General features: G+C 39.8%; 1 protein-coding gene across 1 annotated transcript in view; it reads left to right on the top strand.

The window, feature by feature from the left end:
• Positions 1-15,588, top strand: part of LOC133648209 (dedicator of cytokinesis protein 2) — a 337,149-nt gene that overhangs the window by 52,379 nt on the left and 269,182 nt on the right. The window contains exons 10-13 of the mRNA XM_062044062.1: positions 183-315; positions 511-583; positions 2,825-2,901; positions 14,518-14,768. Of these exons, the coding sequence (XP_061900046.1) occupies positions 183-315; positions 511-583; positions 2,825-2,901; positions 14,518-14,768 (534 nt within the window). The remainder of the gene's footprint in view (positions 1-182; positions 316-510; positions 584-2,824; positions 2,902-14,517; positions 14,769-15,588) is intronic.

The following is a 15,588-nucleotide window of genomic DNA, read 5'->3' as shown; positions in this document are numbered from 1 at the left end:
ACAACTGTCACTCCCAGTGGGCTAAGCATCTTTTATCTGACTGTTTTGTCAATGACTTATACTTGAATGGCTATTTACTCAAAATGTGTGTGTGTGTGTGTGTGTGTGTGTGTGTGTGTGTGTGTGTGTGTGTGTGTGTGTGTGTGTGTGTGTGTGTGTGTGTGTGTGTGTGTGTGTGTCAGGATCTAGGGAATAAGGACCTAAGCAGGGACAAGATTTACCTGATCTGTCAGATAGTCCGAGTGGGCAGAATGGACTTGAAGGAAACCAACAAGAAGTGCACTCAAGGTCTCAGACGGCCTTTTGGAGTGGCAGGTGCATTTGTCTGTTCTTTTTTGCGTGATTAAAGTTTAAATTTTGACTGTTTCATTTTACTGTTGACCCTGAAGGTCAGCAGCTGCATTATTGATAGTCCACTGTGCGCTGCCAAGTCACAGGAAGGACCGGAGCTTAAAATGTGTTCTTTTGCTGCAATATCATCAGAGACGTATTTATTTTCTTGTCTCCTAGTGATGGACATCAGTGACATCATCAAAGGGAAGGTTGAATGCGACGAGAAGCAGTTTTTCATCCCCTTCGCTCCGTACGTGCTCCTTTTCCTCCTTATGTCTTTATTGCAGATCTTTGTGAAAGTGAAAGAGAACACAGGATAACAGTATTGAAATCTCAAATTCACGCCTAAGTGTCATGATCCGTGGTCCGGATCATGTTTTTGTTATGTTCTGTTAGTTTTAGACTCCCTAAGTTCCTGTTTTTGTGTGCACCCTTTTTTGTTTTAGTTACCATGGCGACTTATGATTTTCACCTGCCTCTGGTGTTCGGGACGCGCACCTGTTTCCAATCAAGAGACATGATTTAAGCCCCCCTTTGCCAGTCAGTCGTGCTGGCGTCATTATTGGTTTCATGCCACAGTTTCATGTTGTGCTATGCCATAGTTAAATTAGTTGTATCATGCCACAGTAAGTCTTGTTTGTTCTATGTCAGTGGTTCTTAACCTGGGTTCGATCGAACCCTAGGGGTTTGGTGAGTCGGCCTCAGGGGTTCGGCGGAGCCTCTGCCGCGGATGTCAAGACAAAATAAAAACTTCTCCCTATAGAGCAGTGGTTCTTAACCTTGTTGGAGGTACCGAACCCCACCAGTTTCATATGTGCATTCACCAAACCCTTCTTCAGTGAAAATTAAATGTTTTTTTTTTTTCAAATTCAAGACAAAGTTATATGTTTTTGGTAACACTTTAGTTTGGGGAACATATTCTAAGTAACAAAGACTTAATTTTGAGTTTTTTGGACACTAGGGGAACATATTCTAAGTAACAAAGACTTGATTTAGAGTTATTTGGTTAGGGTTAGGGCTAGAGGGTTAGGGCCAGGGTTAGTGTGTTAGGGTTATAATAAGGCCATGCCGAATAAGGCATTAATAAGTACTTAATAATGACTAGTTAAGAGCCAATATGTTACTAATTTGCATGTTAATAAGCAACTAATTAATGGTGAATATGTTCCCCATACTAAAGTGTTACTATGTTTTATTACTGGTGCACAAAATGAAGTGTGCATGAACATCACCTTGTTCAAACAACAAAACCAACACAGTGCATAAACAAAATGACACACCTGCAAATCAGTCTGACTTCTGCTGTTGCCGTATCCGTAATACGCCGATAGGGAGAAGTTTTTATTTACACGATGAGTCGGGTGTGTCTTGACCTCCGCCGAACCCCTGAGCCCGACTCACCGAACCCCTAGGGTTCCATCCAACCCAGGTTAAGAACCACTGCTATAGAGTACTATGGATACCCCCAAACAATGTTCCCTCTAATTTTCCATCTGATTTGCAGGTGTGTAATTTGTTGTGAGTTTATGCACTGTGTTGGTTTTGTTCTTTGAACAAGGTGATGTTAATGCACGCTTCATTTTGTGCACCAGTAATAAAACATATAATTTTGTCTTGAATTTGAAAAAAAAACATTTTATATTTCACTAAAGAAGGGTTCGGTGAATGCGCATATGAAACTGGTGGTGTTCGGTACCTCCAACAAGGTTAAGTCTATGTCCATAGTTCATGCTAAGTGTTAGCGTCTATGTTTCCTGCTTTAAGTTATTTTTCTGTCATAACGGGGGGGTTGCAACTTACTGCGAGGTTTGTTCTCCCAGGATGCAAACAGACTATTCCGGACAGGACTTGAATGTAGGAACATATTTAATAATCACTTAATCCTAAACATCAGCAAAGACAGGAACCAAAACAAACGGAAAGCGTACCGTTCACACGAGAGGCTAAAGAACAAAAAAATGTTTATGCAGAAAACATAGATGCTAACACTTAGCATGAACTATGGACATAGAACAAACAAACCTTACTGTGGCATGAAACAACTAACCTAACTATGGCATAGCACAACATGAAACTGGCATGAAACCAATAATGACGCCAGCACGACTGACTGGCAAAGGTGGGCTTAAATCATGTCTCTTGATTGGAAACAAGTGTGTGTCCCGAACACCAGAGACAAGTGAAAATCATAAGTCGCCATGGTAACTAAAACAAACAAGGGTGCACACAAAAACAGGAGCTATGGAGTCTACAACTAACAGAACATAACAAAAACATGATCTGGACCACGGATCATGACACAAAGGTGCTGTTGTGGATTACACACTGCCTCGTTTTATACGCTACACAATTACAAACAATGCATCTTTCATAGCATACACCTTAACAACTCCCTTTTGTACCAATAGCTAATTAATAAGGTGGCCATATTTTTTGAAAGCCTCATCAAATGATGCTTGTGTCCCTTCCGTTAATGTGTGTGTGTGTGCAGGGTTGTCACCGAGAACGACTTTCTACACACCTTTTTGAACAAAGTGACGACGTCCCGGGGAGACAGCGGAGGCCAAGGTACGGTCGTCCACTGGCACTTCCTGTCTGTCTCGCTTTGAGCACTCGTGTGATCCTCTTGGCTGGTCTTCTTCTTAAGACTGACACCATGGATCATACTGAACGCTCCCTTTAGCCAATGTTTTTATACTTCTTCCTCTTTGCTCGGCACCCTCGCCATCTTCCTGACCTCAGAGCATTAAGCTTTTATCATAGCTGGCAAACCTGACGGCCTTAAGCACAACATTGATATGAGAAGAGCACCTGAGGCCACTTTCCTTTAAACCGTATCACCCCTGTTATCCTTCTTCTACCACACACACTATAGTGGACCGACTAATGTTTAATGCGTCTACAGTATCCCGTGTTGGCGTTAACTCACTTTTTGTGTCTTTTTACGCATTGAAATCAGAAAGGACGCGAAATTCCGGAAGTCCGCGCGTCCCCCGGACACGGATTTATTATTATTATTTTTTTAACGATTATCGCTTTTAGCCGGTGTTTTGTTTTGTTTATATTTTCCCGGTCACATGATTAATTATTAATTATTGGTCGACTTCAAAGTAATTTCTTAAATATTGATTCGCCGAAAGTTTTATCGATCACAAATACTGCATTTTCGGTATTAGGACTCCCGCGTGAGAGTTCAAGAGGAGTTCAAGTACCTGGGAGTCTTGTTCACGAGTGAGGATAAGAGTGGATGGTGAGATCGACAGGTGATCGGTGCGGCGTATTCAGTATTGCGGATGCTGTATCGATCCATTGTGGTGAAGAAGGAGCTGAGCCGGAAGGCAAAGCTCTCAATTTACCGGTCCATCTACGTTCGCATCCTCACCTATGGTCATGAGCTTTGGGTTATGACCGAAAGGACAAGATCACGGGTACAAGCGGCCCAAATGAGTTTCCTCCGCCGGGTGGCGGGTCTCTCCCTTAGAGATAGGGTGAGAAGCTCTGTCATCCGGGAGGCGCTCAAAGTAAAGCCGCTGCTCCTCCACATGGAGGAGCCAGATGAGGTGGTTCGGGCTTCTGCTGAGGATGCCACCCAAACGCCTCCCTAGGGAGATTTTTAGGGCACGTCCGACCGGTAGGAGGCCACGGGGAAGACCCAGGACACGTTGGGAAGACTATGTCTCCTGGCTGGCCTGGGAACGCCTCTGGATCCCCCGGGAAGAGCTGGACAAAGTGGCTGGGGAGAGGGAAGTCTGGGCTTCCCTGCTTAGGCTGCTGCCCCCGCGACCTGACCTCGGATAAGCGGAAGAAAATGGATGGATGGATGGATGGACTCCCGCGTGTTATTGTTTTGGTCATGGCGAGCAATAAACCCAAGAAGCGAAGCTTCAATGAAAAGTGGCTTCAGTAGCCACTTTTCAGCAAATGGCTCACCTATGAAGATGGAAAGATGTTTTGCCTGCCATGTAAACGGGCTAAGAACAAGAACACGTTTACGACCCGGTGCACTGATTTTCAAAGATCCAGCCTCACCAGGCGCCAAGAAACACCCTCTTTGGTCGGAATGACGAGGCCGTCGATTCGTTACAACTCTTTATTGATGTTTTCCACAAAGCCAAGCGGACATCCACCATGCTATTAACACTCCAGAACATGCTAGCGCTCCCTCTCCTAACTTGCCCACTCACTTACACACGTCACTCACCCCACATCCCGCCCTTCTTAAAGGGGAACACACAGCTCATGGCCATCACCAAGCCAGAGATGAAATGCTAGAGGCATTGAGTGCCACTCTATTAAATGACATTAATACTAATGTGGCGAAGTTGGTAGAGTGGCTGTGCCAGCAATCAGAGGGTTGCTGGTTACTGGGGTTCGATACCCACCTTCTACCATCCTAGTCACATCCGTTGTGTCCTTGGGCAAGACACTTCACCCTTGCTCCTGATGGCTGCTGGTTAGCGCCTTGCACGGCAGCTCCCTCCATCAGTGTGTGAATGTGTGTGTGAATGTGGAAAAACTGTCAAAGCGCTTTGAGTACCTTGAAGGTACAAAAGCGCTATACAAGTATAACCCATTTATCATTTATAACTTGCCAAATTCTAAGTTTGTTGGCATTATTTGCCATGAAAGTGCAGATGTGGCGGTTTTTAAAGGACTGATGATCTACATACAGGTAAGAATAATCAATTCCATTTGTCATATGCATGTATGCCCTGGCACACTATTATCATCATTTCATGACCGCAGCAAAAAACGTTTTACACTTCTATACTGAAATAAATACACCTACAACTTAGTAAATACAAATATAGACAAAAAATACCGGCAGCGGTAAAGTTTAGATCCATGAAGGAAAGAAGAAAGTGAATGAATGTTTATAACTGAATACATTTACATATGCATACTTTTTTTTTTTCTTTTGCATAATTTTTTTAATGAATTAAGTAACATTTATGACAACCTTTTTCCAAAACACAATATAGAATGTGAGATATAACAGGTTAATGCATACATTTATCATTTGTTTTCAAAATGCTTACAAAAAAGTGGGACCCCAAAAATTTATGGTGGGACCCCATTTTTATGACTTGATGGGGTCCCTGGGAAACCAAGTTGAAAATTCCTAGCACCAACACTGGTATCTGGTCAACTCTGATTCAAAAGTTGCACAAAACCATGACTTTTCACCTTTTTGTTTGTTATGACACCACATAAATGTACTAGTGTGATGATAACCATGATTAACATGAATTGATTAACGTGGACCCCGACATAAACAAGTTGAAAAACTTATTGGGGTGTTACCATTTAGTGGTCAATTGTACGGAATATGTACTGTACTGTGTAAACTGTACTGTTTCATATAATTCAAATAGCATTATTCACAGGTGAATAATGCTGTATAGTATTTATTGTCTATTATGAGCGAACTGTGGTGCTGAATTTCCCCCAGGGATCAATAAAGTACTTTCTATTCTATTCTATTCTATTCTGTTCTGTTCTATTCTATTCTATTCTATTCTAATGTATTCTTTTCCTTTGCAATCTACTAATAAAAGTTTCAATCAGTCAATCAATCAACCATTAAAGCCATACACTCCCTCTGTCCTGTCCACCCTAATACCGCAATGATAGTTCATCAAGGCCATTGAAAAAATAAATCAGAAAAAAAAGTATCTCTATTTTCAGGGTAAATTGTTAATGTGAAGAAACTATTCTCCCAGTGTTACTCCTTAATCCTCCCTCAGAGCCCTATTCTCTATTTTTTTAGCCGCTGTTTTGCGTCTATATTTCGTACATCCAGAAAGGACGTAGACGCGCTGCAGGACTGCGTTTAAAATACCCATAAAAAGGGGTACATAATGGTCTGCTGCATGATTGAAAAGATAGCAAAACACCACAAGCATGAGCATGATAACATGAATGTGCAGTAAATTAATGTCTTAATGGTTAACACCTCATTCAAATAGTGCAGTCTGCAGCACTTTTTAATTGTCTTCGCAGATCACACGCAACACACCCACTAATAGTACACGCAATTATTTGGTTGCACACGCTGATTAGCACGTGGTATGTGGATCCTAGTATATCAGGCCCAAACTGTCGAAAAATAAACTGATTATAATTGATTACACTACACATTTCTGTTATTGTGCTTGCTACATACTTGTTGATCATATGTGATCAATAAAGCGATTGATCTGTTAATGATCACCTCCTCTGCCCTTTTATAGTGTCTAACATATCTATTTCAATAAATAGTCGCATTGTTCAGTGATCACAGTCCTGTCTAAATTGTATGCATTGAAAGTCCCAGGATGTCCCAAAGCGACCGACATGCGCGCTCACCTTGCGTTTCATGCCGCTGTTGCGCCTTCTTCCACTTTCCAGTGACACAGCAGGTAAATGATGTGCATTTTCATTTTTGATAGTTAATTTAGAGTGCCATCATGGTCCTTTTATGCTAATCTCAATGGATGTGTCTCAATTGAAGTGATCAGAATAGATTTGAGAGCTTTGTGAAAGTTTTGTTTCATTATATGTGTGGTATGCACTGTATCCAAACGTCAAGGCAAGGCAAGGCAAGGGAACTTTATTTATATAGCGCTTTTCATACACAAGGCAAACTCAAAGTGCTTCACAGACAACAAAGTGAAATGAAAGAAAATAAAAGCAAAATTAAAATGCAGACAATAAAAATAAAAACAGTGCAGACGTTAAAAGTTAAAAGATTAAAAGATTTAGCTGAAAGCTAAGGTGAACATAAAAGTCTTCAGTCTAGTTTTAAAAGTAGTCAGAGTTGGGGAAAGTCTGACATCTTCAGGAAGTTTATTCCAGCTATTTGTTGCATAGTGACTGAATGATGCTCTCCCTTGATTTGAGTTTACTCTTGGAACCGCTAACAGATTGGTCTCAGAAGATCTTAGTGATCTAGAGGGCTTATATAGTGGGAGCAATGAAATGTTTCACCTTATGGTGGCGCTGGATTTATTGCAGCCTCAGAAGCGCTTCCCGAACAATAGTATTTAAGCTGATGGGAGAATATGTGGAAGGCCATATTTGACTGGGAACACCCACATTTTTAATACATTTTCAAAGCTTAAGAATGGTGATATAAACAAAAAATATCAATACTACAGTAATATTGCTCAGTGGCTGAAAACAAACCAATGAGGAGTTCAGTATGGTGGCCACTGATTGGCTCACTATATGGCTCAGTTCAAGGCAGCATCCTTACCGTTTTTTTCGGACTACAAGTCACAGTTTTTTTCATAGTTTGGCCGGGGGTGCGACTTATACTCAGGAGCGACTTATGTGTGAAATTATCAACACATTACCGTTAAAAATCAAATAATATTATTGATGTCATTCACGTAAGAGACTAGACGTATAAGATTTCATGGGATTTAGCGATTAGGAGTGACAGTAAACGTATAGCATGTTCTATATGTTATAGTTATTTGAATGACTCTTACCATAATATGTGAGGTTAACATAGCAGTTGGTTATTTATGCCTCATATAACGTACACTTATTCAGCCTGTTGTTCACTATTCTTTAGACATTTTAAATTGCCTTTCAAATGTCTATTCTTGCTGTTGGCTTTTATCAAATAAATTTCTCCCAAAAATGTGACTTATACTCCAGTGCGACTTATATATGTTTTTTTCCTTCTTTATTATGCATTTTCGGCCGGTGCGACTTATACTCCGGAGCGACTTATACTCCGAAAAATACGGTATATTGAATTCAATGAGTGTAAAGGTGACTATTTGGGTGTTATTTCATGTTTAGAAGGCTATTATGATGTTGAAAACCAAATTTATCAGGTCATAATCATGTTGTGTATGCTCTCACAATAGACATATGCCATTTTTAATCATTACTTTTTACTTATATCAAAAATGGAACAAACTGAAAGTCGAACCAACTTCACAAATACCGTATTTTTCGGATTATAAATTGCAGGTTTTTTTCATAGTTTGGCCGGGGGTGCAATTTATACTCTGGAGCACTGGTTCTTAACCTTGTTGGAGGTACCGAACGCCACCTGTTTCATATGCGCATTCACTGAACCCTTCTTTAGTGAAAAATAAAATGTTTATTTTTTCAAATTCAAGACATATGTGCCTGTTGCACTTACAGTACCACAAACCACAATGAGCCGTGCTAATGTGGGAACGCATTTCCTCAGCGTATCAGCATATTAAGAAGGAAATAGGCACTGACACTACCCATATCCACATAGCTTTTATTTGTCCAAAATATATGTTGCCTGTCAGTTGGATGACACATGGACATACAGGCTAACAGGCATTTATTTCCCCCGTTAGCCTGTATGTCCATGTGTCATTGACCGGGCTAGCATGCTAAGCATTACACTAGGAGCTAAGAACCATCACACTAAGCATTGGTTGCAGGAACATACTAGCTTTGTCAGACAAGATCATAGACTGTATTTGACAATATAGTTTATATACCAAATGTCCATTTCCATTTATTACAAGTAATACGATAACGTAAATGCCTGACTTACCTATCAAGGAGGAAATTAGCAAGTTTGGCGTCAGATGAAAAAATCTTCTCCGCCTTCAATGGTCTCCATCTTTCAAAGGCATCCCCGATACAAATCCTCGTTTTGTTCCTGACTTTGTCATGAATAAGTTGAGAATGGTAACTTTTAGATTGACTAAGGTCTGACATGTTTAGTAACTTTACCAGTGGCAGTAGCTGGAGGAAGATGGTGGTGTGTAACTGGCAACCTGGATGTGACACACTCACAGACTTTCTAATTGGTCAAACGGTGGAGGGCGAGGCATCGAAATGAAAACAATAACAACATTTCGGGGCTGTAAATCTAATTTTAAAATGAGCATGAATTGATTAAGTTAAAGTTAAAGTACCAATGATTGTCACACACACACTAGGTGTGGCGAAATTTGTCCTCTGCATTTCACCCATCCCCTTATTCACCCCCTGGGAGGTGAGGGGAGCAGTGAGCAGCAGCGGTGGCCGCGCCCAGGAATAATTTTTGGTGATTTAACCCCCATTTCCAACCCTTGATGCTGAGTGCCAAGCAGGGAGGTAATGGGTTCCATTTTTATAGTCTTTGGTATGACACGGCCGGGGTTTGAACTCACAACCTACCCATCTCATGGCGGACACTCTAACCACTAGGCCACTGAGTAGGCTTAACGTGGACCCTGACTTAAACAAGTTGAAAAACTTATTGGGGTGTTACCATTTAGTGGTCAATTGTAGGGAATATGTACTGTACTGTGCAATCTACTAATAAAAGTTTCAATCAATCAAAAAAGCATTTCCCGGCTGAACTACTGTTATCAGTTATAGAGATATTGGAAAAGAACATGATTTATTAATGCCTTTTGACATATCAGGGCCATGTAATGATGACTTGACATGAAATTATTACATATGGCTCCTTTAAAATGCTCCTCGAATATGAAGTTTTATCACGTCTATTTACTTGCATCATTTCACTGAAAACTGCCTCCTCTTTATCTCCGTTTTTTTAATTTCCTTTTTTAGATCATACTGTGGCAACATATACACTTCACATTATATGTATCACTATATTGTAATGTAGGCACTATAAGGAGCATTCTACAAAAAATACCCTAAATATGATGGATTAGCATCTAATGACCATCTTAGATTCCATCAGGACTGAACTTGCAGAGATCCTGAAGCTATTTGTGTCATTAAATGTCAGCACATTTGATCATATTATGTATGAGGACCTATGCAAGATGTACAGCTATGTAATGGAAGTGTTCTGTGCATCGAATGCTTGCACTAAATGAGGAGATGATGAGCTATTTTACTGTTCATCACTTAAACAGAAGATGGTGCGGGGGAAAAATCTTCCCATTAAGATGCCAATTCTTCATCTACAGCCTTTTAAAGTTTCATATTTTGTCCTACAGCAGCAATAACAATTACAAATTGCACCAATTGCTGTAATGCTCTGGTGCAGCCATTGTGGAACAAATAGGTCGATCATTGCCGGCATAAAAACGTGTGAAATGATGCTAACCAGCCAAGGAATTAGACATAATATGATGCAAAAGATGTTGTATTAACAATGACATACGATGACCAGAAAACACTTTTATGATACTCAGTTATTTCTGCTCCTGCCTGTTTGGCTCCATGATGTAAAACAATTATCTTGTTTAAGAGATTTGCAATCTCTGTGAGTCCACCCTGATTAAAGGTTAATACGATTGAGATAAAACTCTAAGATGGGGTGGGGGGGAAAAAATCACCTATTTTCTCGTTAGTGAAATTAAATATTGAATCAGTTATTGCGCAATTTATTTTGTAGAACTCTCCTGAAAGTGACCTCATGCAGATGGCGAGTAGCTGTCCAAATATCTTCATTTTTACAAGGGGTGTCCTGGGTCCTACTGTTTATCCAATATATTAACGCTGCCTGAGTCTGAGCCAATCAGTCGCCAGGATAAGGATTGGTTAGTAGGGGTGTAACGGTACACAAACATTTTGGTTCGGTACATACCTCGGTTTAGAGGTCACGGCTCGGTTCATTTTCGGTTCAGTAAGAAAACAACAAAATATACATTTTTTGGTTATTTATTTACCAAATTTGTAAACAATGGCTTTATCCTTTTAACATTGGGAACACTATAATAATTCTGCCCACGTTAATCAACATTAAACTGCCTCAAGTTGTTGCTCAGATTAAATAAAATGACAAAACTTTTCTTCTACATATAAAAAGTGCAACATTAAACAGTTTCAAGTCAACTCATCATGCTTCATTTATTACAGTATTTGGGAAGCCTGTAGTTGATTTATTATGTAAATGTTATATTTTTATCAACATGTGATAGCAGGGACCCTGCCATTCAAAACTAGGCTGCTGCATTACTAATGATTCATGTAACTATAGCTGAAAAAATAATACAATAGCAATAGGAGAGACTATTCATCCCTGAACACCATGGAGTTCATGTAGGCTTAATGATGCACTTACATTATTATATCAACTATCAGAGACAGAAACTCTTCATTTAACATAATGTCCTTCTTTGCTGCTTCAACACAGCTCAATCAACACAGAAAAAGGTAAAGTGAAATAACAGACAGACAGGGCTTTGCTGTCCGTAACACACACACACACACACACACACACCGCAAAATGAGCTAACGTTATGCTAAAAGCGAATTAGCCTTCACCTCAAGCCAGGACTGCGAGCGAGCTGAACTGCCGTTTATATTTCTAGAAGGTCAACGGGCTCATAGTGATGTTACTAGTAGTTGACTGGGAGGTGTTTATTATCATTTGGGGAGAGTCCGCAGCCTGATGATTACCTGCTAAACGCTAAGCACTGACTACATGCGCTTTGAATACGCACTGCTGATTGGCTGTTACTGCTCTGTTTGTAACCAATCAGATGGTTGTGTGGGTGGGACAATGCTGGGTGCTGTGTAGAGGACTGACAGAGACAGAAGGAAGCGGAGGCGGCTACTTAATATGTTCGTGTGGAAACTGGTTCGCTACACCTCCGAACCGAACCGAAACCCCCGTACCGAAACGGTTCAATACAAATACACGTACCGTTACACCCCTAATGGTTAGTGTCATCTAGTGGCCAATTTTACCGTAGTATTGTTTTTTTTAGTTAATTTATTTAATGATCCAACATGACAGTTTGTACTTTGCTAGTTATTTTCCCGTGTTATGTATAATTTCCATTCCTGGTGCTCTTATTATGCTTCTACTTCCTGTTGAACTCATTGTTTTGCTGCACCTTCATTTTGTTTAGTTGCCTGCCAGCGCACCTGCTTTTCATCTCTAATCAAGTCTATTAAGGTTCACCGGTTGCTCTTTGCTAGTGTTGGATTATTGCTGGTTGTCAGTGTGCATGTGTAACTGGCTACATTCCTTGCACAAGCCCTTTGGTTCTGCTGTTGTTTGCTCTTTAAAGGGGTCGTATTTTGCCAAACCAACTTTTCTTGCTTGTTGGCACCATTATTTGCCATGCAAGTGTAGATTTGGCGTTTTTTAAACGACTGATGATCTACATACAGGTGAGAATAATCCATTCAACTTGTCATATGCATGTATGCCCTGGCACACCATTATCATCATTTCATGACAGAAGTAAAACAACGTTTTACTCTTTTATACTGAAATAAATACACCTACAACTTATTAAATACAAATATAGAAAAAAATGCCGGCAGCGGTAAAGTTTAGATCCATGAAGGAAAGAAGAAAGTGAATGAATGGTTATAACTGCATAAAAATACATATGCATAAAAATGTGTTTTCTTTTGTATTATTTTTTTTAAATGAATTAAGTAACATTTTCCAAAACACAATATAGAATGTGAGATATAACAGGTTAATACATACATTTATCATTTGATTTCTAAACGCTTACAAAAAAGTGGAACCTCAAAAATTTACTGTGGGACCCCATTTTTATGACTTCATGGGGTGCCTGGGACCCCATTTAGAAAATTCCTAGCGCCAACACTGATGGAGCATTGGTGCGTGCAAAACAGCAGCAGGCGGCTGTGGCCTGTGGGCCGCTTCTGATACTAATCAAATATCATCCCGGGGACCATAGATCATTCATTTGCGGGCCGGGTCTGGCCCGTGGGCCTTGACTTTGACACATAGGATGTAGATGATCTATATCTGTCATACAGATTTACTTTAGAAAAGTGTTGGATACTTCTATTGTCGCCATATTTGTGTTTACCTTTTTCAAAAGTTTGGGTAGAATTTTATTAAACAAAACTAATTTTCTTTTAATTAATCTATAAATGTATCAAGGCTGTTTATCTATTTTATAGAGGAATGTAGTAAATCATAGAACTGGCACCAGATGTTATTCACAAAGTATTGATTTTGAATGGAGAATCGTTTTGAATCAAGATAGAATCGTTACCCTCAGGAATCGAATCAAATTGTGCCTAAAGATTTGCAGCCCTAGTCAGCAATGCTTTAATTATTTGAATGTAATATTTGACTCTCCAGAATCCACTCAGTATGGGTCTGCGGCCGACTTTTCAGTCAAACCCACACTGCAAAAGCTGAAATCTAAGTAAGATGAAATATCTCAAATAAGGGTGATATTTGCTTATTTTCTGTCTGATCAGATAATTCTTTTCACTAAGCAGATTTTATGTTAGAGTGTTTTACTTGTTTTAAGTGTTTTGGTTCTAAATGATCTCAGTAAGATATTACAGCTTGTTGCTGAGATTTGATGAGCTATATTGAGTAAAATAGGCTTGAAACTAGAATATAAAATGATGCAAAGCTGTGTCATCAACACTCACAAGTATAAAACTACTTTTTTAAAGTAATCATTTCTTATTTCAAGCTTGAAAAAAAAAATCATGACTTTGACACAATTGTGTCTCATAAATAAAACAGATGACAGCCAAATGGACTTTGCTGTTTTATGTTCAATGAAACAATAGAAAATACGTACTCATATAGTAGTACAGTTGGCACAGTACAGTAAACTGACTATTTAAACATTTAACATGTGACATTTCTAACAATTTTGAACAGAAATAGTTCATGTACATTCAGATAAATTCTTCAAAATTACAATTAAAAACATTTTGGCCGGGAGCCGGGCTGTATATATGCGCACTAATTGACTGAAAGAGCACGCACTTGGCGCGATGATGTCATGTTGTCGATGGAAAAATGCATTTTTAGACCATATTTTTTGCCTGAGCGGCTAGGAGACCCCGAGAGTAACAAGCGCTTGCCATGTTGCCTTTCCATTAAGAACAATAAATTAGTTTTTAGTATAATTTTGCTGGTTTCAAGAAATGTAATGTCGAGCGCATATCATTATGTCAAGATAATGGCACTAGCATTTACTTCATTTAAGAATATTTTTCAACATATTGAGCAAAAAGGTCTTTTTTTTCTACCAAGAAAAGTGCACTTGTTATTAGTGAGAATATACTTATTTTGAAGTATTTTGGGGTTCATTGAGGTTAGCTAATTTGACTTGTTTTGGAAAGTCTTGACAAGCCAAATTGTCTTCTTTTATTGGCAGATCATTTTGCTTGGTTCAAATAAAATACCCCTCATTTTTGTATTTTTTTTTCTTGTTTTTGAACACTGAATTTTTGCAATGCACCAGTTGAACGTCCCTGCTTTTTCAGGACTGTGGGTGACCATGAAGGCGCTGGTAGGCAACATCGTTCAGACTCGCAAGGAATACCCTCACCTGGTGGACCGCAGCACTGTGGTGGCGCGCAAGCTGGGCTTCCCCGAGATCATCATGCCCGGAGACATTCGCAACGACATCTACCTCACCCTGCAGGGCGGAGACTTCGACAAGTATAACAAGACCACGCAGAAAAACGTAGAGGTCATCATGTGTGTTTGCGACGAGGAGGGCAAGATCATACAGGTCAGTGGCGGTGTTTAGTCGGGGACTACAACACAGGTGTTGAACTCAAGGCCCTGGGGGCCACATCTGGCCGTCCACATTATTTTAAACAGCCAGTGAACGCCTGGAAATAATATGCATCAATAAAGTAGTTTAACTTTCTTTCTTTTTCTATTTTGACGAAAAAAAAGACATGCACTGCATGCAATTATATATCTTTTAAACGTTATCTAATAATGCAACATATATTATATTAGCATACATTCGAAACATTACTGGGATAAAAACATACATAAATATTTACTTAGCCTTATGATTTCAAAGCAAGTTATCCATCAAATTGTACACATTATGTCATGATCTGTGGTCCGGATCATGTTTTTGTTATGTTCTGTTAGTTTTGGACTCTTTTAGTTCCTGTTTGACACCTGAGTTAGGTTTGGTTGCCACAGCTACTTATTATTTTCACCTGCCGTTGGTGTTCGGGACGCTCACCTGGCTCGAATCAAGAGACATTATTTAAGCCTGCCTTTGCCAGTCTGTCGTCCTGGCGTCATTGTTTGTCTCATGCCTTGCCAAGTTACATGCCACAGTTCCCTGAGTGTTCCAGGCCAAGTGTTTGCTTCATGCTCTCGTCACGTCTATTGTCTTCTAGTCCATGCTAAGTATTTAGCTTCAAGTGCTCCTTCGCCTTTTTTCCCGTTTTTTGTAGTACTTTGATTATGAGGAATAATTCATGTTTTTACCTGCACGCCTTGTCCGGAGTGATCCGTTTGCATCCCGGGGGAACAAACCTCGCAGCAAGCTGCGACCCCCCTGTTGTGACACTGTAAACATGACA

The sequence above is a fragment of the Entelurus aequoreus genome, linkage group LG04, assembly GCF_033978785.1.
Source record: "Entelurus aequoreus isolate RoL-2023_Sb linkage group LG04, RoL_Eaeq_v1.1, whole genome shotgun sequence".
In the NCBI taxonomy this organism is placed as follows: Eukaryota; Metazoa; Chordata; class Actinopteri; order Syngnathiformes; family Syngnathidae; genus Entelurus; species Entelurus aequoreus.
This window is presented reverse-complemented; position numbering and strand designations above follow the sequence as displayed.